Source organism: Puntigrus tetrazona, chromosome 18 (assembly GCF_018831695.1).
Source record: "Puntigrus tetrazona isolate hp1 chromosome 18, ASM1883169v1, whole genome shotgun sequence".
Lineage (NCBI taxonomy): Eukaryota > Metazoa > Chordata > Actinopteri > Cypriniformes > Cyprinidae > Puntigrus > Puntigrus tetrazona.
The window spans coordinates 18,540,338-18,563,069 of NC_056716.1; the positions used below are offsets into that span (position 1 = coordinate 18,540,338).

The 22,732-nt window shown below is 39.4% G+C and overlaps 5 protein-coding genes and 3 non-coding genes across 8 annotated transcripts in view; 1 reads left to right on the forward strand and 7 right to left on the reverse strand.

Annotated features, from left to right (window-relative positions):
* The window catches only part of rsf1a (remodeling and spacing factor 1a), a 12,490-nt gene extending 8,616 nt beyond the window's left edge, over nucleotides 1-3,874 (reverse strand). The window contains exons 1-6 of the mRNA XM_043264713.1: nucleotides 3,227-3,874; nucleotides 2,284-2,375; nucleotides 2,103-2,195; nucleotides 1,746-1,951; nucleotides 1,254-1,375; nucleotides 1-1,059 (exon numbers count right to left, since the gene is read on the reverse strand). The exon at nucleotides 1-1,059 is cut by the window's left edge and continues 404 nt beyond it. Of these exons, the coding sequence (XP_043120648.1) occupies nucleotides 1-1,059; nucleotides 1,254-1,375; nucleotides 1,746-1,951; nucleotides 2,103-2,195; nucleotides 2,284-2,375; nucleotides 3,227-3,380 (1,726 nt within the window). The 5' untranslated portion in view covers nucleotides 3,381-3,874. The remainder of the gene's footprint in view (nucleotides 1,060-1,253; nucleotides 1,376-1,745; nucleotides 1,952-2,102; nucleotides 2,196-2,283; nucleotides 2,376-3,226) is intronic.
* Nucleotides 3,875-4,025: 151 nt separating this feature from the next.
* aamdc (adipogenesis associated, Mth938 domain containing) lies at nucleotides 4,026-5,970 on the forward strand. The gene is made up of 4 exons (XM_043264715.1): nucleotides 4,026-4,165; nucleotides 4,469-4,611; nucleotides 4,832-4,927; nucleotides 5,667-5,970. The coding sequence occupies exons 2-4, from the start codon at nucleotides 4,480-4,482 to the stop codon at nucleotides 5,805-5,807; spliced, it is 369 nt and encodes a 122-aa protein (XP_043120650.1). The 5' UTR covers nucleotides 4,026-4,165; nucleotides 4,469-4,479; the 3' UTR covers nucleotides 5,808-5,970.
* Nucleotides 5,971-6,106: 136 nt separating this feature from the next.
* Nucleotides 6,107-15,772, reverse strand: ints4 (integrator complex subunit 4). Its single transcript, XM_043264714.1, is given in 24 exon segments — nucleotides 6,107-6,235; nucleotides 6,238-6,384; nucleotides 7,318-7,438; nucleotides 7,763-7,906; nucleotides 8,019-8,178; nucleotides 8,280-8,339; nucleotides 8,422-8,552; nucleotides 8,630-8,710; nucleotides 9,620-9,713; nucleotides 9,800-9,966; nucleotides 10,517-10,650; nucleotides 11,147-11,262; nucleotides 11,351-11,493; nucleotides 12,298-12,503; nucleotides 12,586-12,760; nucleotides 12,839-12,910; nucleotides 12,995-13,115; nucleotides 13,268-13,356; nucleotides 13,840-13,890; nucleotides 13,998-14,201; nucleotides 14,352-14,458; nucleotides 14,645-14,762; nucleotides 14,931-15,125; nucleotides 15,642-15,772. Coding segments are annotated over 24 exon segments (2,928 nt in total). The 5' UTR covers nucleotides 15,696-15,772; the 3' UTR covers nucleotides 6,107-6,197.
* Nucleotides 15,773-16,543: 771 nt separating this feature from the next.
* Nucleotides 16,544-19,577, reverse strand: kctd14 (potassium channel tetramerization domain containing 14). Its single transcript, XM_043216769.1, has 2 exons — nucleotides 18,595-19,577; nucleotides 16,544-17,576 (listed from the first exon to the last, which is right to left on the reverse strand). Exons 1-2 carry the CDS (start codon nucleotides 18,649-18,651, stop codon nucleotides 16,908-16,910), a joined length of 726 nt encoding a protein of 241 aa, XP_043072704.1. The 5' UTR covers nucleotides 18,652-19,577; the 3' UTR covers nucleotides 16,544-16,907.
* Nucleotides 19,578-19,732: 155 nt separating this feature from the next.
* rps3 (ribosomal protein S3) lies at nucleotides 19,733-22,726 on the reverse strand. The gene is made up of 7 exons (XM_043216768.1): nucleotides 22,576-22,726; nucleotides 21,908-22,038; nucleotides 21,705-21,798; nucleotides 21,534-21,628; nucleotides 21,046-21,233; nucleotides 20,054-20,257; nucleotides 19,733-19,797 (listed from the first exon to the last, which is right to left on the reverse strand). Exons 1-6 carry the CDS (start codon nucleotides 22,603-22,605, stop codon nucleotides 20,058-20,060), a joined length of 738 nt encoding a protein of 245 aa, XP_043072703.1. The 5' UTR covers nucleotides 22,606-22,726; the 3' UTR covers nucleotides 19,733-19,797; nucleotides 20,054-20,057.
* LOC122323239 lies at nucleotides 19,872-20,016 on the reverse strand. The gene has a single exon (XR_006246978.1). It is a non-coding gene; the product is annotated as a small nucleolar RNA SNORD15 (small nucleolar RNA).
* On the reverse strand, nucleotides 20,344-20,489 carry LOC122323240. The gene has a single exon (XR_006246979.1). It is a non-coding gene; the product is annotated as a small nucleolar RNA SNORD15 (small nucleolar RNA).
* LOC122323234 lies at nucleotides 21,335-21,485 on the reverse strand. Its single transcript, XR_006246973.1, has one exon. It is a non-coding gene; the product is annotated as a small nucleolar RNA SNORD15 (small nucleolar RNA).
* Nucleotides 22,727-22,732: the final 6 nt, after the last annotated feature.

Below are 22,732 nucleotides of genomic sequence, written 5' to 3' on the forward strand. Positions count from 1 at the left end.
GCAGCTTGGATTTGGTCTTTTGTGAACGTCTCTTTCTTGGGCTTTTCAGACTTTTGTCTTTGCAGACATCCTCAGTTTTTCCTCCGGCTGACAAACCAGCCGTCTTGCTTTTGAGTTCGCCTTCTTTATCGTCAGCTTGTTCCTCAAACGAAGTGGTCTCAGTCGTCGGCAGCTCCTCAACAAGGTTCTCCACTTTCCCAAGGCTCTTACTGCAAACATCTTTCGGCAAATCCTCAGGGACACTACAAGGAAGAACACCGTTGTCTGCTTGAACCATGTTGGATTTCCCAACAAGTACAGACTGTCTTACACTATCAGTTCCTCCAACTTCAGTCTTCAAGGCATTTCCATTCCCATGATGACCATTTGAAGAATTCTCATTTTCATTCGATGGCTTTTTGCGCTCAATGGGGCCTTTGATGACGCCTATGTATTGTTCCCGCGCTGCCGTTGGGTCAACCTTTGGTTCTTGTGGGGCAGAGATGATGGCAGTCGGTCCTTTCTCCCCATCATTTGGGTATTCTCTGCCGATCTGCTGCTCCTTCAGTAGCAAGACGGCTGGATTGCGAACGATTATACCTCCTGTGCTGATGCTACCGTTGCTGTTAAGGTTGTTGTTGTTGTGATTGACGTTGCTGAAGTGATTGCTGACATCATATCCTCCACTCCTTTTCAACTCCCTCTTCTTCAGTGGTATCTTAGCCTGCTGGTCGCTCTTTATAGCTCTAGCCACGTTCTCGAACACCAGCTCTTTCTTGTCTTCGCACGTCTCTGATTTCACCGCCGGGTCGTGTTTGATAGAAGCAGGAGGCATGACGACGGAAATGGCGTTCCACGGTTTGGGACAATCTTTCGGCTCTTCTTTGACGAGGGTTTTGATCGTGCTCACCCTGTTGTCAATGACAACTATGGGTTTAAGAATTTCTGCAACTTTCTCTTCTTGCTCTGGTTTAATGGGATCTGTCGGTTCTTTCTTAATGTCCTTATGTTTTAACTCACTCTCGTTGGCCGTGAAGGTAAAATCTCTGGATACGTGGTTCTTCAAGTCTTCAGCCTCACCTTGACAATGAAACAAAAATAAAACGCCTCAGTTTTAACCTCTATAAGTGAGAGCATGGCTATAACTATACATTCACGTTTCAGAAATAACCACAGCGGTTGACCACTAGTCTGAATATTGTGTGGCACTCGTTCCTCTTTATGTCTGTGGTGTTTACAGGCCTAAATGGAAATGATTTCCCAATGACTTTTACCTTTAACACCTTCTTTCTCCATGCTCGGGCTGGTGGGACAGTCTTGCTTCTCTTGGTCCGTCGCGGCTGGGTCGATCTTGGCTTTAAGCTGTTCTAGCGTGTCTGCAAGATCATTCCTAGTCCTGTTTAAACAAAAATGCATTTGATAAACTTCATTAAATGCAACCCTGGAACACAAAACGAGTTTTAAGTAGCATGGGTAGCAATAGCCAAAAATAAATAGTATGGGTCAAAATGATCATTTTTTTCAAATATTGTCCTATCCTAACAAACAAAGCTTATATGTTCAGCTTTCAGATGATGTATAAATCTCAGTTTTGAGAGATTTATACATCTCAGGTCACAAATGAGACTTCACTTAACATATATACTAGCATGACAAGGTTAAGCTTTTAAGGGAAAGCAGTTCTTGTTAAAATGTAGTCCATGAATAATCCGCAGTGTTCATCAGAATTCATGTTTCCCGCGTAATTTCGGCAAGCAACACCTCACCTTGCAATGCATTTCCACGAGGACCCATCCAAATCATCCTGTTCCTCAGAATAAACGCGTATATTCTGATCTTGATCTAACTGGAACCAGTAGAGAAGACCTTCCTTGTCTCTACCAATAGGCTGCAGACGCATCTTGTCCGGATCTTCCTCGTTGATTAACGTCTTAAACTTGAGATTGTCGTCAAACTGGCACTCGCACAAGTACTGTTAGAGAAATAAGGAATAAAGTAGATGAATAGTTTTCGTGGGCACAATCTTGACAGGTTTCATTAGAAATAACACAAATTCGTAAAGTAATTTGGTCTCCAAAACAAGACGAACTGTATTCCTTGAGCGCCAAAAATACGTTACTGACCTTTAAAATGCCAGTCTTGCACTCTACGGTCATTTCCAGGTAGCTTTTTCTCTCCATTTCCCATGCCCAGGTGCTGTTAAATTCCTGGCACACCTGCATCAACATGATTACAGCAAACAGATGCATCTGAACGGCCGTTCACATACTCACAGCACAGGATTTAAAACCCAAAAACACTAACCTTTACAAGGTACTTCTCCCATCTGTCCGGAGTGACCGTCTTGCCAATTTTCCGCAGTAGTTTGACATGGAGCTCGATCAACGGCCGGGGAACTAAATTGTACAGAAATCGGATATCTATTATGTTAATATTACCGTAAAACATGCTTTTGATACTTAACTAATGCGATCACATTCACGCACGTTTATAAAGCAGACCACCATTACATTATTTACGCATATAACTGCATTTATTTGTGCTCATTAAGGTGTACCCCATTCATTCAATCCTTTAAATGAATGCATTTTAAAACACGTCCCTCTCGTTACTGCACAGTATTATCAAATCCACCCGTTCCGATGCCAGAGCATAAAGACCAATTATTGTGCAGTCCTCCTAAAATGACAACATTAGCGTGATGGAGCTCGCGTGCAGCTATCGTTACACGACACTTACGTGTACGGTATTCAAAGGGGGCGGGGCGGGGCGTAAACAATCGCGCGTAAACAAATCTGTGCAGCAGTAACCTACTATTATCACAATCGTTACATTGTAACATAGGAAGTTTGACAGCGGCCCGCGCATGCGCACTGCGCGGCCACGGTCCCATCGGTGTTTATAATCTGAATGTAAACGTATCAGGCCAATTTACCGAAGTGTCTCTCCATTTAATTGCGACCAGCAGCATGCTAACACCCTTAGCAGAGCGCACAGTCAGCGATGTTCCAAGATTAATGTCTAAATGTGATTTTCCCCACTGGTTAAGGGTGGGAAAAATCACACATGACCGCTTTCGAAACACTTCGCGTTGCGTTTGAAAAGCGTCGGGGACGCGATTCCCATCCAAACAAAGACTACGAGCACCCAGCGAGCCAAACTTTAAGTGACCAAACCCCCGATGGGTAAAGATGAGGAGCCCGTCCGAATAAGCGCAGAAAAAGCCCCAGCCTCTAGCGCAGCTCACCCGCGGATGTCTCCTGTAAGTACCGCTCGAGCTGAGGGAAAGTCAGCTCGGGCAGATCCAGAACAGACCCGTAGCGCTCCAGAAACGAGCAGACCACCGCGAAACCGGGACTGACATCTGGAGGAAGAGCCGCTGTGGTGCCCAGAGCAGCCATCTTTCCTGGAGATGACGAGCTGTGCTCCGCTTAGACCCAAAACTGCCCACAATACACCGCGACACCCACCCAGAGCATCATCCAGAGGGGCATCTACGATGCCTCGCCACCATCACCGTCATCATCACAACAATAAAGTGATGATGAAGAGCGGAAAAGCGTGGAGCTTTTCGGACTCTTTTGTAATAGAAAAAAAAAACGTCGCGTCGTCGCGTTCGGGATGCATGAATAAATAAATACGTTATATTTAAATGCAGAGAAAACAGATGTGTTTTACTCCGATAAAACTATATAATATAATTTCCACATGCATTTTTTTATTATAAACATATCGTACCAGGATATGAATAATTAATCTGATAATACATAAAATGCAAATATAGGTAATATGGTAATACAACGATACGTCTAGTAACGTTATATTTGTTAATTATAATGCAATACAATATTCTCAAATGTTTAATTTATTCCTCAAGCGATATCATAGCACGAAAAGCCCTAAACGGTGCTTCTGATATGGCGTTTACATATGCGTTTCTCCTGATACGTAATAATATTTTATATGTTTTGTATTTTTTTAAAAGTCGTGGCAGGTCAGGTGAGAGGATGAGTACCACGCCGTTGACTGACTGACTCCAGCTTTTTGTACGTCACTGAACGGCAGCCAATCAGCGTGAAGTGCCGAAGCGTACGCCGATTTGACGCTGGCCAGTGACGCGCTGGTGGGCGTGTCCCGCCGTCACGCGAAGAGAAACACAACAAGCGAGATTGAATTCCGGGCCGAGGCAAGATTATATAAATTAAATACATTCATAGCGCATGAATTATGAAGTTGTTTTTGTTGCGAATTACATTTTTGCACGAATAAATACCTCGTTAAAAAGCAGGGAAGGCAGATTGTGTTTTACGCATGTAAAGTGTTTCGGAGCTGTGTTAATAGCGTTTTAGATTGGTGTTGTTGTTTTTTTGAAGTTGCATCACTTTCAACAAAGTATTACAGTGTTGTCATAATAGTGAAAGTGAAATTTTAACATAAATCATTTACATGGCATGGTGCTTCATGCGATTTGCCTTCCGCTCTCTTACAGGAAAGCTGATCATGACTTCTCCAGAAATTGCTTCCTTATCCTGGGGCCACATGAAGGTCAAAGGTTGCACCGCATCCTACAAAGACTGTAAAGTGTGGCCAGGTGGCAGCCGAGCCTGGGACTGGCGTGAAACCGGTACAGATGTAAGATGAACGCCAGATCACACTGTAAAAATCACCCTCAACTTCATGTATTATCTTATAACTTGATACTGTCATAAACACTGCAATGCACTATAAGTAGCTAAAATAGAAGTATTGGGCTACTTGGTGACCATAATGCTCAAAAGTTTGATCTTATTTTTAATCGCTTTAAATGTTATTTATTAGAGATCTGTCTAAAGCGCATCTGTGCTCCTGCCAGCATTATCCAGGCGTCCAGCCAGCCGACCTGGAAGAGGTCCTAAGGAAAGGGGTTCAGACTCTGGTCATAGGAAGAGGGATGAGTGAGGCTCTACAGGTAACGATGTGAATTTGCTGATCAGCACTGTCCATCAAATGAATACTGCAATCCATAAAGAATATGGATTATTCTTTGGAATAATGGAATATTTGGAATATATGGAATATTTTACCCCAAAAAATATTTTCTGAACATTTACTCACCTTCAGGCCATCTGAGATGCTTCTTTATCAGAACAGATTTGGAGAAGTGTGGCATTACAGATTAGCATTTGTTCGTCAGTGGATCCTCCGCTGTGAATGGGTGCCATCGAAACGGAGCGTAAAAATGTCACAATAATCCACTCCAGTCCTTCAGTTAATGTCTTTAAAGAGAAAAGCTGTGCATTTGAAAGAAACAAATCCATCAAGATGTTTTTACCTGTTACTTCTGGTTAAAACACGATAATCCGCAATAATGCTCCATCCTCTAAAATCTGACATATTTGTTACAAACATTTTTTCACTTTTGGATAATGGTCTCATATTTTAGCCAGAGGTAAGAGTTAAAAATGAATGCATTTATTTCTTAAACAAAGCTCTTCTCAAGATGTTAACTGATGGACTGGAGTGATGTTTTTATCAGCTGTTTAGACTCTCATTCTGACGGCACCCATTCACTGCAGAGGATTCATCGGATAGCAAGTGCTAAAATGCTCCATTTCTCCAAATCTGTTCTGATGAAGGAACAAACTGATGTTCTGGTGAGACGATTTTCAACAAATTCATCAAGTATTAATGTGCTTTTTTTGTTCCAGGTGCCCCCGTCCACTCTAGATTACGTGAAGAAGCAGGGTGTTGATGTCAGGGTGTTTCAGACCGAGCAGGCCGTTAAAGAGTACAATGTTCTGGCAGGACAGGGAGCTAAAGTCGGCGGGGTCTTCCACTCCACCTGCTGATCACATCATTCATACAACGAGCTAATTCATTTGATTTGTCGTCCAAAGTGCCTTACATTACAAATTAACATTGTTTTCTTAATTTGCACTCAAACTACTGGAGGACTATTTTCTTGGTGAAAATGTTATTTGCTTTATAATCATTAAATGATTATTTTTTGAACGTAGGCTGTGAAAATGCCCCTTATCACACACACACACACACACACACACACACACACACACACACACACACACACACACACACACACACACACACACACACACACACACACACACACACACACACACACAAGTGGTACAAAAAAAACATTTATTTCACATAAAACACAATTGTGAAAACACTTGATTTTGTGCCGCCTGTTATTGTCACATATATATATACTTGGGTCAGCGGCGAGCTGGTTTGGGCATGATGAAGACTTTGAGGGTTTGCTGAGATGTATTGTGCCCTCGATGCAGCTCTCGCTGGTGGGCAGGCCGTCCAGACTCTCGTTCCACGCAGGTTTAGAGGCAGATTGTTTACTGCTGCTGGAGCTGTAGGCCAGGAGCAGCCGCACCTCAATCTGACAGGCCTCTGAAAGTAAAACGGTCTTATTTTAATATCACTGAAACAATTATAATTTTCATATTACAGATTTTCTGTTGTCAGACTAACAGTCTCTTTTTTTTTTTTTACATTATTATTATTTCATTTTTAGTTTATTTTAGAACATGAAAATAAACAAAAGTGAAAAATGTTGGCTGAAATAAAATGTAAAAGTTTTTATATTATTATATTAGATTTACTTTTAAGTAACCAATGCTTTTTATGATTTAGTTAAATGAGTTTATATATAATAACAAGGGAAAAAATGCACTTTAGATTACATTCTACATTATGCCACATTGCCACAGTTATTAATATTGTAAATTTGTTAAAAATTAGTTTTTTATATTCTTTTTTTATAATGTACATTTATAATACTTAGTTTTCTTACACTGGCGTTAAATGACAGAACAACATGTTTCTATAACAACAGCTGCTTTCTTTCATTTGCTCTTTTTGTAAGGTCATAGAAATGCTATCTATTTTTCCTTTGCTGTTGGGGTGGACATGCAAAAATTATGTTTGTCATAGTTTCTGTTCACGATTATATCGCACAACTATGACGACTTGCACTTCTGAAAACCCTGGAAATGTGAAGGACATGAAATTTTGATTTTCTCCAAGGCAGAAATCCTCAGTATTCCGCTGGTCACACAGACACACACACACACACACACACACACACACAGATATAAAATAACTCATGCCTTGTTGGACTGGATGCAGTTCTATTTATATCTGTGGAACCGTGAGGTTCATGCTGTTCACTGCCAGCAGAGAAGGATTTGTCATGGTGTTTGCAACATTATTTTATTCAAGGACAAAAAACAAAGAATAGCTACAGAATAACAACCAAAAATACACAACTGAAGTCTTGATGTGCACGTGTTTATCAAAGCACGTTTCAGAAAACACACGTACCTGTCCAGGCAGAATGAGAGAGATAAACCTGCGTGATCAGTCGCACGCGTCCAGGTCCTGGGGTCCTGAAATCTCCAGGTTTGGGGTGGATTATGTGAGACTGTCCATCTGGATACAGAACCTGTGGGACGATGAAGAAGAAAATAAATAAATAATGTGCATCTATCGCACAAGACCTTATTAAACAGACGTGAAGCCAATATAAATGTATGCACATAAAAACATTTATGCAACTGGCAGATGCTTTTATCTAAAGTGAATGCATTTATGTTTTTTTATGCATTTATGCTTTCAATGGGAATCAAAACTACGACCTTGGCATGCACAGTTTGGGATTTAAATGCATTAATAAGATGGGCTATCTTGTCAAGAAGCAGTACTTTTTCTTAACTGTTACGTAAACGCGTTTTTTAAAATTTAACTTAAAGAGGACAAAGTCTCTGACCTGTACTTTGACCGTTGTCTGTGGATCTTGCACGTGTTCGAGAGTAGCATCGATGTCTAACGCCACCACCAGACCAGAGGTGAATCTCAAAGGGTTGTCCGATTCTCCCGTGGGCTCGATAATGGTCGCTGAAGCCCTGTGGATCTGACAGATCAAAATAAACAGGAAAAGAGATATTCCAACAAATATCTGGAAACAAAGGATATTGAACTTTCCCGTCGCTTGCTTGCTTGCATGCGTGTCAGGATCCACGAACCTGCTCGGGTAGTTTGAGATGGATGAATCTACTTTGCCGCAGCGTGGTCTGAAGGATTTTAACCAGATCTAGAGGCTTGCAGGCCGTCAGCCTGGGCATCAACTCCAGGAGTTTCTCCACAAAACTGTCCTGAAAATGGGGCAACTCTGTCACGAAGAGCCTAAGGATGGAGAGACAGAAAAGTTCAGTGGTTCTTATCACATAACAACGTTTAGGCTGAGATTTGTGCAATTATAACACCTCCTCATTGATTGTTTGTACCTCTGAAATGACTCCACATCCTGCAGGAACTTCTCACAAACACCAAGTACACGGTCTGCCCTTTTATTCAGAAGAAGAAAGACGATCAGTTTCAAGACTTGAGATTTAATTGCATTTTAAAAGTTTATTAGTAAGTCCTGACCCTCGTTTGGACCGGGCCGTCAGGATGAGCTGTAACGCTTTAGCCTGCAGACGGACGTTGTGAATGGTGGCAATCTGCTGCGTCTCCAGACCGCTGTACAAGAACTCCAGCTTATAGGTTTCATCCAGGATCTGTTACACATTACAAAGGATTTTTGGTAAGGTTTGGTGGGATGGCTCAGGTTCAGATTGATTTCTGTAGGACATACTTGTCGAGTGGCCGTTGAAACTTTGGAGTTCTGTTTAAGACAAAGTGGTACCGCCATGGTCCATAGCTTCTCCTGAAGTGCCTGGGTTTAAAATAAAAATAAAAATTATCGATAATTTGCCTCATTTTATCAATATAGTTATGAGGGTTTACAAAAGAGTTCAAAGGTTTGTGGTCGGTAAAAGTTTTTTAAGTCTCTTATGCTCATCTAGGCTGCATTTGTTTGATCGGAAATACTGGAATATTTTGAGATGATATAATCATTTAAAATCACTGCTTTCTATTTTGGTTTTGATTTCAGAACAACAAACTGGATCATTTAAACAATCCTTTAAAAAAATCATTCTAATATTCCAAATTGCTGCTCAAGAAACATTTCTTATTATTATCAAAACTAAAAACGGTGATTTGTATTTTTGTGATGCATTTTTTTCTCACTTTTTAAAATAAATATATAATGTTCAAAAAAACAGAAATCATTTGTACCATTATAAATGTTTTTATGTTAACTTCTAATCAATTTAATGCATCCTTGTTGAGTAATAAAAAACTAATTGTGCTCTCAAACAATTAATCGCAATTAATCTCATCCAAAATAATAGTTTTTGTTTACATTATATATGTATGGGTACTGTGTGTATTTATTATTTATATATAAATACACACACATACAGTACAAATTTACATGTTTAACCCTTTATATATATATATATATATTTTTATCTTATATATATATATATATATATATATATATATATATATATATATATATATATATATTTAATATATAAACAACATATTTTCATTATATATACACATGCATGTGTTTTCATTTATATATGCATAAGAAATATACAGAAGTATACACACACAATATGTAAACCAAAACGTTCATTATGAATGGGACTAGTTTTAAATTTTCTTTTAAAAACCAGGAATTGTGCTAACAATTGTGCTAGCAGTGTATATAATGTATAATATCTGTATTCACCTTGGTAAGCAGCAGCTGGCAGTGCAGGTATGTGGCACAGAAATCTGCAGATCCGGCCAGCTCCGTCTGCAGCTCTCCCAACCGCTGCAGATCTCTGGATGTGACACAAATCAAAATAATCTTAACGAGCACTTTAAAGGCCTTAAAATAATAGAGTTGCAACGCATCAAAGGTTCAAACCTGATGGTAAATTCCAGCAGATCCTGAGCACCAGGTGTTTCCAGGTTCTGAAGGGCGCTGACCCGAATGAGACTATCCTGAAGGAAGTTCTGCGCCGACTCAAGACTGCCTGATCCCACACCGGACGCCTCCAGACCTGAACTGGCAGTCTGCTTTCTGCCCGGCAACTGAGACAAACGCCAAAGGTATGGAAGATAATTAAATAAAATGATAAAACAGAATTTAAAGAAATGATAAAATACACCACCATTCAAAAGTTAGGGGCCAGTATGAATTTTTTCATGTTTTTGAATGTTTTTCTGCTCACCATGGCTGTAATAATTTGAGCAAAAATACAATAAAAATAGTAATATTATTGCAATTTAAAATAACCGTTTTCCATTTTAATATAATTTAAATTGCAATTTATTCCGGTGATGCAAAGTTGAATTTCCAGCATCATTACTCCATTCTTCCGTGTCACATGATCCTTCAGAAATCATTCTAATACGACGATTTGCTGCTCATGAAATTATGATCATTATCAATGTTTAGTCTTATTTTTGGTGTACATTTTCTCACTTTTTGAACTTGATAAATGTCTTTACTGTCACTTGCATCTCCGCTGAATGAATAAAATGTTAATTTCTTCAAAACCAATTAATTAAAAACAAAACTTGTGAACGGTGGTCCTTAAATAAAAGCGAAAGGCTGGATATGAGAAGGCAGGTTTCTCACTCGGAGGTGTGGTACCAGGTGGGACAAGCTGTCACGCAGATAGGCGTAGTGCCTAAAGGTGTGATCTGAGAACAGTGCTGGCATGGTGGGGCAGGATTTGGCTGCATTGAAGACCAGAACTAAAACGGCAATGTCTGAAAAAACCCAGGTCAGGAAAACGAGCTTTTGAACAGAAACATGAGTAACTACAGCTATGAATAGACAAACAATAATTATCCCATAGCACAGCAAGTCTGAACAACAAATAAGCACATGAAATCAGATGTTTGGAAACTAAATATTAAGATCAGAGTTGGTCCTGCCATTCATTATTCAAAGCAAACTGTTGTGTTGTATTGATTATCACTGTTCACAAAAGTCTAAAACCAATCACAAGGGTCAAATTTTCACAAGTGAGATTTATAATCATCTAAAAGATGAACAAGTAAGCTTTCCATTGATGCATGTTTGAAGTGCTTAGCAGTGCATATTACTAATCAAAAACAAAGTTTTGATATATTTACGATAGGAATTTTACAAAACATCTTCATGAAACATGACCTTTACTTAATATCCTAATGGTATGTCTTTTTGGCTGTTGCTACAAATGGCTGGTTTTGTGGACAGGGTTATGTCAGACGTGCAGGATACAGGCAGGGTCGTCCATGTCTGGTTCGGGAGTGTCAAAATACGGATGCGTGCTCAGCAGCTCAGGGACTATCGGCAGCACCAGGGTCGGGTGTCGAGCACCGAGGAACTTCAAACATCTGGAAGCCAGGAGGGAAAAAAATAATAATACTGAGAATGGGGCTGGATGACAGCGAAGAACGGGCAAGAACAGCCACTGGAACTCACTTCCAGACAGAGTTGCGGTCAGTCGGGTATTTGGTGAGGTTCTTCAGGAGTTCCACGAGGGCCAGCTGGATGCACTCTTTAGTGGACACATTAGTGTAGCAGAGCAGCTCATGCAGGGCTTCACGGATGTCCCTCGATGAGTCCTGCAACCAATGCCCAAAATAACGGTTTTGATATTATGGCTAAATGATTTGGGAAACATCAAATTGCAATTTTTCTGATAAATGCTCTAGGTTAGCCAAAAAAAGGTTATATTATAGATTATATTTAAAGATGACTACAGCGACTACTACTACTACTACTACTAATAATAATATTATTATTATAAATATAATAATTATTATAGGATCATCATGTTTGTAGTCAAAAAAACGTTGGATTATATTTTACTACTACTACTACTAATAATAATAATAATAATAATAATAAATATAATAATAATCATTATTATAATTATATGTTTATACACACACACATATATATAATTATTATATTACTATTGTGATATTTCACTGTAAAACAAAAATCTATTAAAAACTAATATTATAAAATTATTTTATAATAATTTGAATTAAATTATTGTTATGATTATTGTTATTGCTATTGTCATAATTAAGCGAATTAATAACTATTAAATAATAAATATTAAATACTAATATTTACTAATGTGATATTTAATTTTAAAATAATAATAAAAATATTATTATTTGAGTGTAGAGCACAACTGTAAAATTACTAATATTTTTCATTTAGATGTTTATAATATTAACATAATTTATACATTTAAAACACACAGCGTATATATTTATTTTATTAATAAAACTATCAAATTGCAGTTTTTGTGATTTGATAATCCCATTAAACCATACTGCGATAATGCTGTGATTTTGTAAACATTACTGTACAGAACTAAAGTTTACGTTCAGTGCTCAGTGGTTCGTCCGTACCTCCAGGACCGCGAGGACGGTGTCGAGCTGGTCTTCTCTGAGCGTGATGTGAGTCGAGATCTGCCGCAAAACGTGGATGGACTGCAGCCGCACCTCTTCGATTTCATCATTAAACATATCCACCAGGAAATCAAGACACTTTTCAGCAAAGCTGGGTGAGGATTGGGCGAGGGAACATAGCGCCTCCACTGCAGCAATACGCACCTCTGTAAAAAGTGACACCAAACGAATAACCAAGCGCTAAAATGTCCCGAAAGATAAGAAATCGTAGTGTTTTGAGATACATACCATACATCTCATCTTCCAAGCCATGAACAAAAGCCCCACAGGCTCCAGAGTCGATGAGATTCACACCTGAAGTGTCGACTTTCTCTTTAGGAGCGTCGTCGGCCCATCGCCGCCCAGATGAGAACTCTCCGGAAGCATACAGCTCTTTGGCTCGTTCGTGAGCAGTCCGTTTCCTCTGACATAAAATGAGAACAATGTTTTTAAAAGTTCTCGCATTGACGGTTTTTTTACAATTTGTTTGGCGCGTAAATACCCTGAGATCTGACATCAGCTTCTTGTCTAGAGTCTGCTCCAGAAAATGAGGGCTGACTTGATGCATTGAGCCCTGAGAGAGTGGAAGAATTCGAAAACTGGTGAGTCAAACAGACATGAATCATGCGGTTACGCTACAAACACACCCTACGCTCACCAGCAGTTTTGCGGCTTGCACTCTGACTACCCATGAGCCATCACTGACCATGTGACAGATCTTCCCGAAGGAGTCGTCCACCAGTCGGATCTCCTCATTGGAGGAGGGGATGGGAACGATACTGGTAACGCATAAAGAAAGATTAATGACTTCATTCCTGAACTGAAATAACCATTTTAATCAGTGCATGCTTGGAAAGCAATAAAGCGGTAAATAAACAATGGCTGTGCAAAAAGTAAGGTCGTAGACACACAGAAGAGATCGAGTCTCTACCTCTCAGGATAAAGTTGGCTCAGAACCCAAACCATCTGGACCGCTGCTGAACGAACCTGCTCATAATCATCACTCAGGAGCTTACAAGCCTGTCCAGGGGAACAGACATTCATATGCAAAGTTATTTCTTTTGCAATCTTATGCTCAGTGCAATAAAACATATTACCATTCAAGCCATTTAATTATTTTTTTAATCAAAATGATGCATTATTTTTTTTTCAAAGTGTCAGTAAAGACATTATAAAAAGATTTCAAATAAATGCTGTTGCTTAGATTTTTTTATTCATCAAATAATCCTTAAAATAAGGATTGAAGGACGAAGACAAGTGATTTCAACATTAAAAATATTTTTAAAGCAAGAAAATAACTAACGATGTCGAAAATGTGACTTTGTAACAAAAATTATTATATTTTACAATATATTCACATAGACATGGTTATTAAAAATAATAATACATAATATTTTTTATGTACTTTTGATCAAGTAAATTCAGCCTTGGTGAGCAGCTTTTTAAAAAAAAAACAAAAAAAATCTATGTAATTAATGTAAGATTATTATAGCCGATACTGACCTGGTTATAAATAGTCTGTTGAATTTTCATCCCTCTTTCATGTAGCTGCAGCTGATCGGACAAAGAAAAACATACTGCAGTCACTTAAAGAAGCGCAAGTAAATAGAAGCAACATTTAATGCATTTTAACGTGACGTTATTCTACAGAGCTCATGTACCATGGCTTTAATGGCGGCGGTGCGGACGCGAGGGTCCTGGTCCTGGAAGTAGTCGCTGATCACGCTCTGTACGTCTCGTACCGGGGACATTTGTGCTCCAGGTCCTGCATCAGTCTCTTTACTGAGAGGTTTATCAACCGTCCCCAAACAGCCCAGCAGCTGGAGACACTTATTCCTCACTCCGAAATAAGTGCTTGAGAGATGCTGGGGAAAAACGCTAACAACTTTAATAACATTTCTGATTCAGAACGATCTAAAAAGCTGGTTAAATCAGTATCAACCATCGGTACTGCCAAAAAGATTTGATTTCAGTGTAATAGGAAGTGTAGGCATCTTTTTAGGTATTACAATCACCTTGCAAGCCACATCTATAAGTCTCTGAATCACAGCGATCTTGTCTGGGAGTTGAGTGCCGATGATCAAAAGAGTGTCCAGAAGCTGCGCCAGAACCTGATGAGACTCTAAAACACACACACATATATATATATATATATATATATATATATATATATATAAAAATATATATATATATATATATATATATACATTAACATTAAATAAATCAATTGCTTGCATGATAAAGCCATTTATATTAAGTGTCACATTACTCTCAAGCAGAACATTATCATTTAAAATCAAAAACTTACTTTCATTGTTGAGAGTGTTTATTGCATCATCTACTACACAGTCTGGAGCAAAGCCCTGGGTTTTTGACAGTAAACCCAACAGTGAAGCGATCTTCAGCCTGACGGAGTTATCAGACTCCTGCAGACCACATTAAATACAAAGACAGTTATTAAAAGTAATGCTTTTACAATACACACATAAGTTAAACGAACACATCTTCTTTTTTTAATGTACGAGTTGTAAATAATTGATATCAGGATGGAGGGATATTTGTTTGCACGGTTCATGCAGGTTATGTTGCTGTACTTTGTAATAATGCTCGAGCAGTATGCGCACGACCCCCTCCACGCTCTCAGCCTCCACGGGTTTCCGTGCGAAATGAAGCAGGTACTGCAGAGCATCTGTGGGGCTGATGGCTTTACACAGGTCGATGTGAAGAGCGGCCGATTTACTGGGTTTGGTCAGTCGAAGCTTTTTCGCTGGAACCTCCTCGGCGGTCACCTGCTGCGAAAGAGGCAATCACATGTTCATAACATAATCTTACACCCTGACACAGAAACTGAGAAAAGACTTATCACTAAGACACGTGCACTTTTTTTTGAGACTGGTTCATTTGCGTCATGTTTCATCGTCACACAATCTAAAGAGTTTACAAACGCACATTAATGAGATGTTATTGCTCGCAGGCTCCAGAGATAAAAGCTGAAAACACATCATGACGACAAAACAGGAAAAAAAACACATTTATGTGCATTTAAAAAGGTTTAAATAGCATTTACAAAAGTCTTTAAAATAAAACAAACTACACCCAACTATACCATGCATAAATGGGGGTTTGTTATTAGAAAAATAACGTTTGCTAATACAAAAATTAACGGTTACAGGAATAATCACACTAATGCTAAATGCTACATCTGCTTTACTTGTATTCTAAAGTTATCATTATAACTGTGCTCTACGGCGAGCACGTTAATATGATATTTTATAATCAGCATACGCGGTGTTTAATGTGTTCACCTGAGAAACTTTAGAGAATTCCTCATAAACTCGTTTCTTTAGATGAGCTGCCATAGCTGTGTTTACGGCTGCGGGCCTGCTCTTCTTCGCGCATGCGCTGTTCAGCGGCGTCAGAAGTTCATAGCAGAACAGCGCCACCTCATGGACGGAAGTCTTCTCTAGTGCAGAAATCACAGTCTATGCCTTATAATGAATATGAATATATTTTTTATGTTATAATATTAGAAACAACCTATTCTGATTTTAATGTGATAACAATACCACAGGTGTGTATATATATATACCTTTCACTCATTTCAGTGACTGTGTACATGAAGATATAATTAAATTTATAAAATGTTATATTTTAACATAAAATATAATAACAATGTAACAGATAAAAATGGAGTAACGCATAAGTAACAAATAAAGCAACTAGTAAAATATTAGACAGTAACGTAATCAATTTATTTTTGACATTCAAAAGACATTATGGAACTTTTTTTTGGTATCCTGATTCTATAGATATATATGAAGTAATAAGAAACTACAAGAGCAGTTCTGCTGGAAATGGCACATCACTTTTGCTTAATACTATTCTGCACCGTGATCATGAGCAAAGGATTCATTAAATGTCTTTGCAACAAAAAAAAAAAAAAAAACATGCTGTACAAAGTGAAAATAATCATATTATTTACACCTAGTACAAATTAAGGATATAATATAATGCTTATATAATGCATTGGGAAAGCATAATAAAATGCACTGCTTTGGATGAAAAGCACCAAATACACTGCATAGAGTTGCATGCATAAAAAAAAATATATATATATAATAAATAAAAATATATATATATATATATATATATATATATATATATATATATATATATATATATATTTCATAAATTGTTGACAAATTAACAAGACAAAAATATTCCTGCAGCATCTAAAACTATGCATTTACCTAAATTATACCGATTGCATACAAACAGATTAGTCAAAATAATATTCTGTTCCAAAGCATGCCACAAAAAAAAAAGATAAAAACCACACATCCATGCAGGTGGCTATTTTAAGCCAAAGGCCAGGATCGTTCAACTAGAGTCAATATTAAACAAGGGTTTAACAGATACTGGCAGATAAGAACACCATCGCACATGATTGACAGCTGTCGAAAGCCGAGGAGCTGTCAATGTTGAATTTGTCGATAAGCTGATCGCATAATACGTAAAACTTCACTTTTTAAGGCCCTGTGTGCGGGTCGTGAACCGGAGACTGACATTCTTCACCACCAAGTGAAAATCAATTTATAGAAGAAGTCGTAGCTCTTGAAGAGAAACCCTTTGTCTGTGCTGTGCGGTTGGATCTTTACTTTATATCCTCTGGCTTCTATGTCCATTTTGACGCAGTCTAACAGGTCTTCCACCGACACGGGAGCTTTCCACGGACCAAAGCTCACCACGGACTCTCTCGGGGTGCCGAGGCTGTCGATAGCATCGGTGTATCTGGCTAAATCATCTTCTGTCCTCACAACGCACACAATTATATTGGAGTAGCGCGAGGCGACGGCCTCGGCTCTGGCCACCCGCACGATCACCTCCAGGTTCTCTCGATAATTCGGCACGCGGGCCAAGAACTGCTGTCTCCCGACCGTCTCCCCGAAGAACTGCGGCGTCTCCTCGATGGCTTTGACCAGAGGTTTGATGTCGTAGTAAAGCGCCTCCCTGTGCACCTCCTGCAGGTGTTCGCTCGGGAGCCTCTCCGTTCGGAGGTACTCCAGGACGTGCTTGAAATGGGTCCCGTCGCGGTCCACGGAGCGGCGGCCCTCAGAGTCCGTGCGTTTGGTCGATCCGTTGAACAGGTCCGCCAGCGTGGAGTTCGGGAATTTACGGATGGTTCCCAGCGTGGTGCTGAAGACATGGCCTCCAATGTTCAGCTGCACAACTTGGGGTTTCTGTGGAGAGAGAATGGTTGACCTTTATTCGTCGGTACTGATACCAACACAACAGACTGCCTTACGACTCCAAGCCGTAATATTTATTATGTCAAACAAGCAAACACCCATTTACCATTTTTTAATAATTGTATTTCTAAAATGTCACAAAGCTGGTGGCTTCTTAATAATTGTTCCTAACAAGTATAGCAAAACAAAGGTCTGCGTAATCCTAGTAAAATACATATTTCATATATTAGTGCTTTACATGATATAATTACAATATATACTTACACATACATGCAAAATGTAAATGCATAGAGCTAATTTGATGCATTTTTGACAAATCTGATTAAAATAATTAGCTACTTTGAGATTTAAATGATTTCTTCTTTATATAGATTTCAATTTATATATCATTTATATAATATATATATATAAATTATATACAGTTCTAATCTTATATAGTGTGTGTAAAACGCTAAAATTAAAGCAAAGAATGTTATAATTGTATACCACATGCACTTTTTTGTCACTACTGTGAATTCAGAAAAACAAAAAAACATGGAGCTGACATTTGCATGTCAGGTAATACAAAAAATAACGCCATGCATTTAGATGTGTTTAAATATATATTTTTTTAATGTTACATACTGCATTCTCAATATTTCATTAATTTCGGTTTGAAAATACTGTAAATTAATCTTTTACCAGCTTCCTCCTTAAGCATACAATGCTATTGGGAAGCAGTTTCTTGTTACTAGACTAAGTACATGCAGGGTGATGTTAAAAACAACTCGACACTGTTTGCTTTCCAGGCGGTGCTGGGTGAAAATAATGAACAGCACGCGAAGACAGAGACATGACTATAATCCATCAAAAACGTAAAGTTAGGAAAAGGCAGGAACAAACTCAAAAGAATAGCTGAAACACCAGAACAGCTGTCACACGAAACGGAACATTCCCGATGAAAGCGTTACAATGTTTCATTCCGTTTTCAGATGGAACGGTTTCTTTATGTTTATGTTTAATGTCTTACCGACTGCACCGGCGCTGAAGACTGCTTTCCAGACGATTTATAATCCGGTAAACTCATGATCTTCGGCTGAAACTTCTGTTCTCGCAGGTTGCAGCAGCTCAGGCTGAATCAGGTGTGTGTGTGTGTGTAACTTTATAAGGTCCACCCATGACACACACACACACACAGGTAATGCAGCACGGCACTGCCGCGTTCTCTACTAGCTTCACGAAGAATTAACTGTTTGTTAAAAATGTGAGTTCACAAACAGTTTAGAGGTGTTTGTTTCGGACATGCATTATTATACGATTCTCATCATAGCACTTTTTTGGTTAACAACTAATATCCTGTAATGCTCAACTACGCGACCTGAAAGACATTAACATAACTATCAACTAATTAAAACGACAAAACATGCTTTCAAATAAATAAAAAACAAATCCTAATGTAATTTAACTTAATTTTAAGTGTTATTGGTGCCGCTTTACATTAAGTGGCCTTAACTACTATGTAGGTAACACGTTTGCTACTGAGGTGGGATAAAGCAGAGGTTAAGGACAGGTTCAGAGGTGTGTTAAGGATGGATCAACAGTGTAATTAGAGATTACATGCATATTAAAAAAAAAAAAAAAAAAAGAAAAAAGTACAATGTTATGACATGCACATACATTTTATCAAATAATTTGAAGTGCATAGTTTAGGCAAATTAATATAAAGCAAGTCATTTCAGACTGTAGAAAGCCATGCAATTTAAACGCCATTAACAATCTATAAGGTTGAAATTGTGGTCTAATATATACAATGCACATGTGTGCAACCGTGTACATGTCCTTAATTCTACTCCAAAGAACCCAAACAGCTGGGAGTGTCATGAAGCATTAGCATTTTTTTTTTACAACGGGGCCCATGGAGCTAAACAAAAATCACTGAATGCAACATTGTATTGTATATATTATACAATATTCAAATGTAAATGTTACCTCAATCAAACACTGCTTTATTAAATAGTTTTTAGCAGTTATCAAAACCGTCTTAAAGCTTCTCCTGGTAACTTGACTTGCATGCTGATACTTAACCGCGCTGGCCACAGTAACCTCCATAAATTCTAGCATTCGTCTTTAAAACATTGCTCATTTGAAATGAACGAAAACAGACAACGTTTCCCCATTTATCAATTTATTTTTATACAGAAAAGTATAGGCCTTCCATCAATGATCGGTCAACCTGGAAAAGACAAAAGACATTTGTTAGAGAGAAAAGACAAAAAAGCAAAGACAAGCTAGTCAGCACGGAAAAACCCTTCTCAGACAAATGCCTCTAGATCTTCAATCTAAGAGGACACGTGACTCTGAGGAACTGAAGCCAGACACACAGAACGTGAGCCTGACCCAGAATCCTCCGAGACGGCCCTCGATCCGACTCGTCATCGTATCATCACTGAAGGGAACGTGGAGGTCAGTTTGTGGTTTCTGGCTCTCACCCCTTTATGCGGTTGGGACTGGGGTTCCCTGTGGCATGACTGGGACCTCGGGCTTGGCCCCCTTCTGTTCAGACACCGGGGTGGTGGGCAGGACCTCCTCTTTGGGCTCCACGATGCTGACGTGGTCAGGCAGGGGCTTCTTGGGGCCGATCTTGCCGCTGGGATCCCAGGGAAGCATGATTTTCACCTTGATTCCAAGCACACCTATATGCAGACAAAATCACGAGGCCTTACAAAACTAGAAAACCCTAGAACTAGTCATCAAGAAAAAAAAAGAAAAAAAAAAAAACCCTTCTCAGACAAATGCCTCTAGATCTTCAATCTAAGAGGACACATGTTCTCTGAGGAACTGAAGCCAGACACACAGAACGTGAGCCAGGCCCAGAATCCTCAGAGATGTGCCTCGATCCGACTCGTCATCGTATCATCACCGAAGGGAGGTCAGCTGGCATATTACAACACACTGACCAGAAACCAGTACACTACCGTGCCATTTCAGCCTCTCTATGCATTTAAAAGCATGCATTATTTCTAAGCCTTCTCAGATTAACAGCACCTTGCTAGTCTGAGAAGGCTTAGATCACACTGTAACCAGTAGTTCAGTACACCGATATCACATTGTACTGAAGAAACAGAAATTGACCAAAACTCTGAAATAACTCTGGTTCAGTATATCATCATAGAAGAAAAGATAAGATACGCTTTTAAGACATGTAACTATTTCCACATTACACTTAATTTAAGATTTGACAAATGAAAATCTAAAAGTACCAAAATGTCAATTTGAATTATACACAAATAAAAAATATATATATATTTTTTTTTTTTTTTTACTGTTCCTTTACATTTTCCCCAAATAAAGTGCAATTGTCTGCTAGAGGTTTGCCAAATTCGTAGCACTTAAAATAATTTTATTTTTATTTATCTGACACAAATGAAACTTCCAGACAAACCACCAGTTTATTTAATCATCTTCCCTGACTCTTACTCACCCTGTCGGAGCAGTACGTGGCGGACGGCCGTGTCGACGTAGTAGTTCACGGGGTCTCCGCTGTGGATCATCAGGCCATCCACGAACTTCATGGACTTGGCTCTCTGACCTCTCAGTTTACCAGAGACGACCACCTCACAACCCTTGGCCCCGCTCTCCATGATGAAGCGCAGAACACCATAGCAGGCCCTGAGGACAATAGACACGACGCACAACCGTAAACGCGCTGGAACAGGAAGCGAAACACAATCCAGACTCCAAATAAAACGCGCCGCCTGCTTTCCACCCATCCTTCTCAGACAAATGCCTCTATGTCTTCAAGCAAATAGGACTCTCTGCTTTTGAGGAACTGAAGTCAGACGCACAGAACGTGAACCTGACCCAGAATCCTCGAAGACAGAACCGGCCCCGTTCCGACTCGTCATCGTATCATCACCGAAGGGAATATCAGTCGTGCAGCCCAGTGCATGCTGGGAAGCGAACGCTCACCTACGGACAGCCAGTCCTCCGAGCAGCTTGTAGCGCAGAGACTCCGCCTGAGCGATGGCACAGAGACCCCGGGTGGCGACCTTCTCAGCATACAGCTACAAAGAAAGCACAATACTTCAGTTACAGCTAATTTCGGACCGCATTTACAGCCGTGTTTGGCGCTGACCTCACCTCCACGCTGCCTTCAGGGAACCCGAATCGTTTCTGAACGACGGCGGTCAGTTCACGGATGCGGCGGCCTTTCTCTCCCAGAACGTTCTGGGTCCTGGAGACAAACAGAGGAAGCCATTACACCTTGCGCTTGAGATAACGCTTTCAAAAGCTCATTTCAATTTAAATTTTTATCAACTCAAAGGGGAGTTAACGGGTCACACCTGGTGGCTAGGATGATGATTTCTGTTCTTGTTGGCGTGACACGGACCTCCACACCGGAGTACCCATCCTCGGCCAGCTCTCGGGTCAGAAACTCATTCAGCTCGGCTTTGAAGATGCCATCTGACACAAACTGATAGAGAAACATTAAAATGATTAGGTTTCCTGCTGTGGAAATAAAATATGACAAGTGACAGTGTCGTGCTGACATTGATATCTTGCAACATGTGTTGAAAAGCATGACAAGTCAATCAAAAATGAGACAAAGTGTTATTACAAGCTGCATAACACATTTGAGACGCACGTACTTATATATTTAACTTCACAAAGTCCATACCTGGATATAGCTAGCAGTCAATTTCTAGCAGTAACACTAACGCCAGCTTCCGGAAACATATCATGTGCTTAAATGCAGCGTTTTTTTTTTTTCATTTTACACATTCGGACCGCTTAAATATGAAACTACACTGAGATCTGCGCTGCCTTCATCTGCCATGTTTCACATCAGATTCGGTGCCGACAGCATCCAGCTCAATCTGCTTCAACATCCTCACGAAACCCTCATCTGAACAGCTTAGCTTACAGTTAAGCACCATAGTAAGCCGGCGCCACTCTTATTTTGCACTTCTGCGCTTTGATTACACAAATTTGAAATGGAATTCGTGCTAACCTTTCTCTTCTTCGAGATTTGCACCGCCATCTTGCCGGAGGCCGCAGACAGGAAAGGAATTGGCAGCGTAGCGGAAATGCGTTTATGGTAACGAATTACTTCCGTGTGATGGTGCACGATGATGGGAATTGTAGTTCTCGCATCACACGCGGTTTCT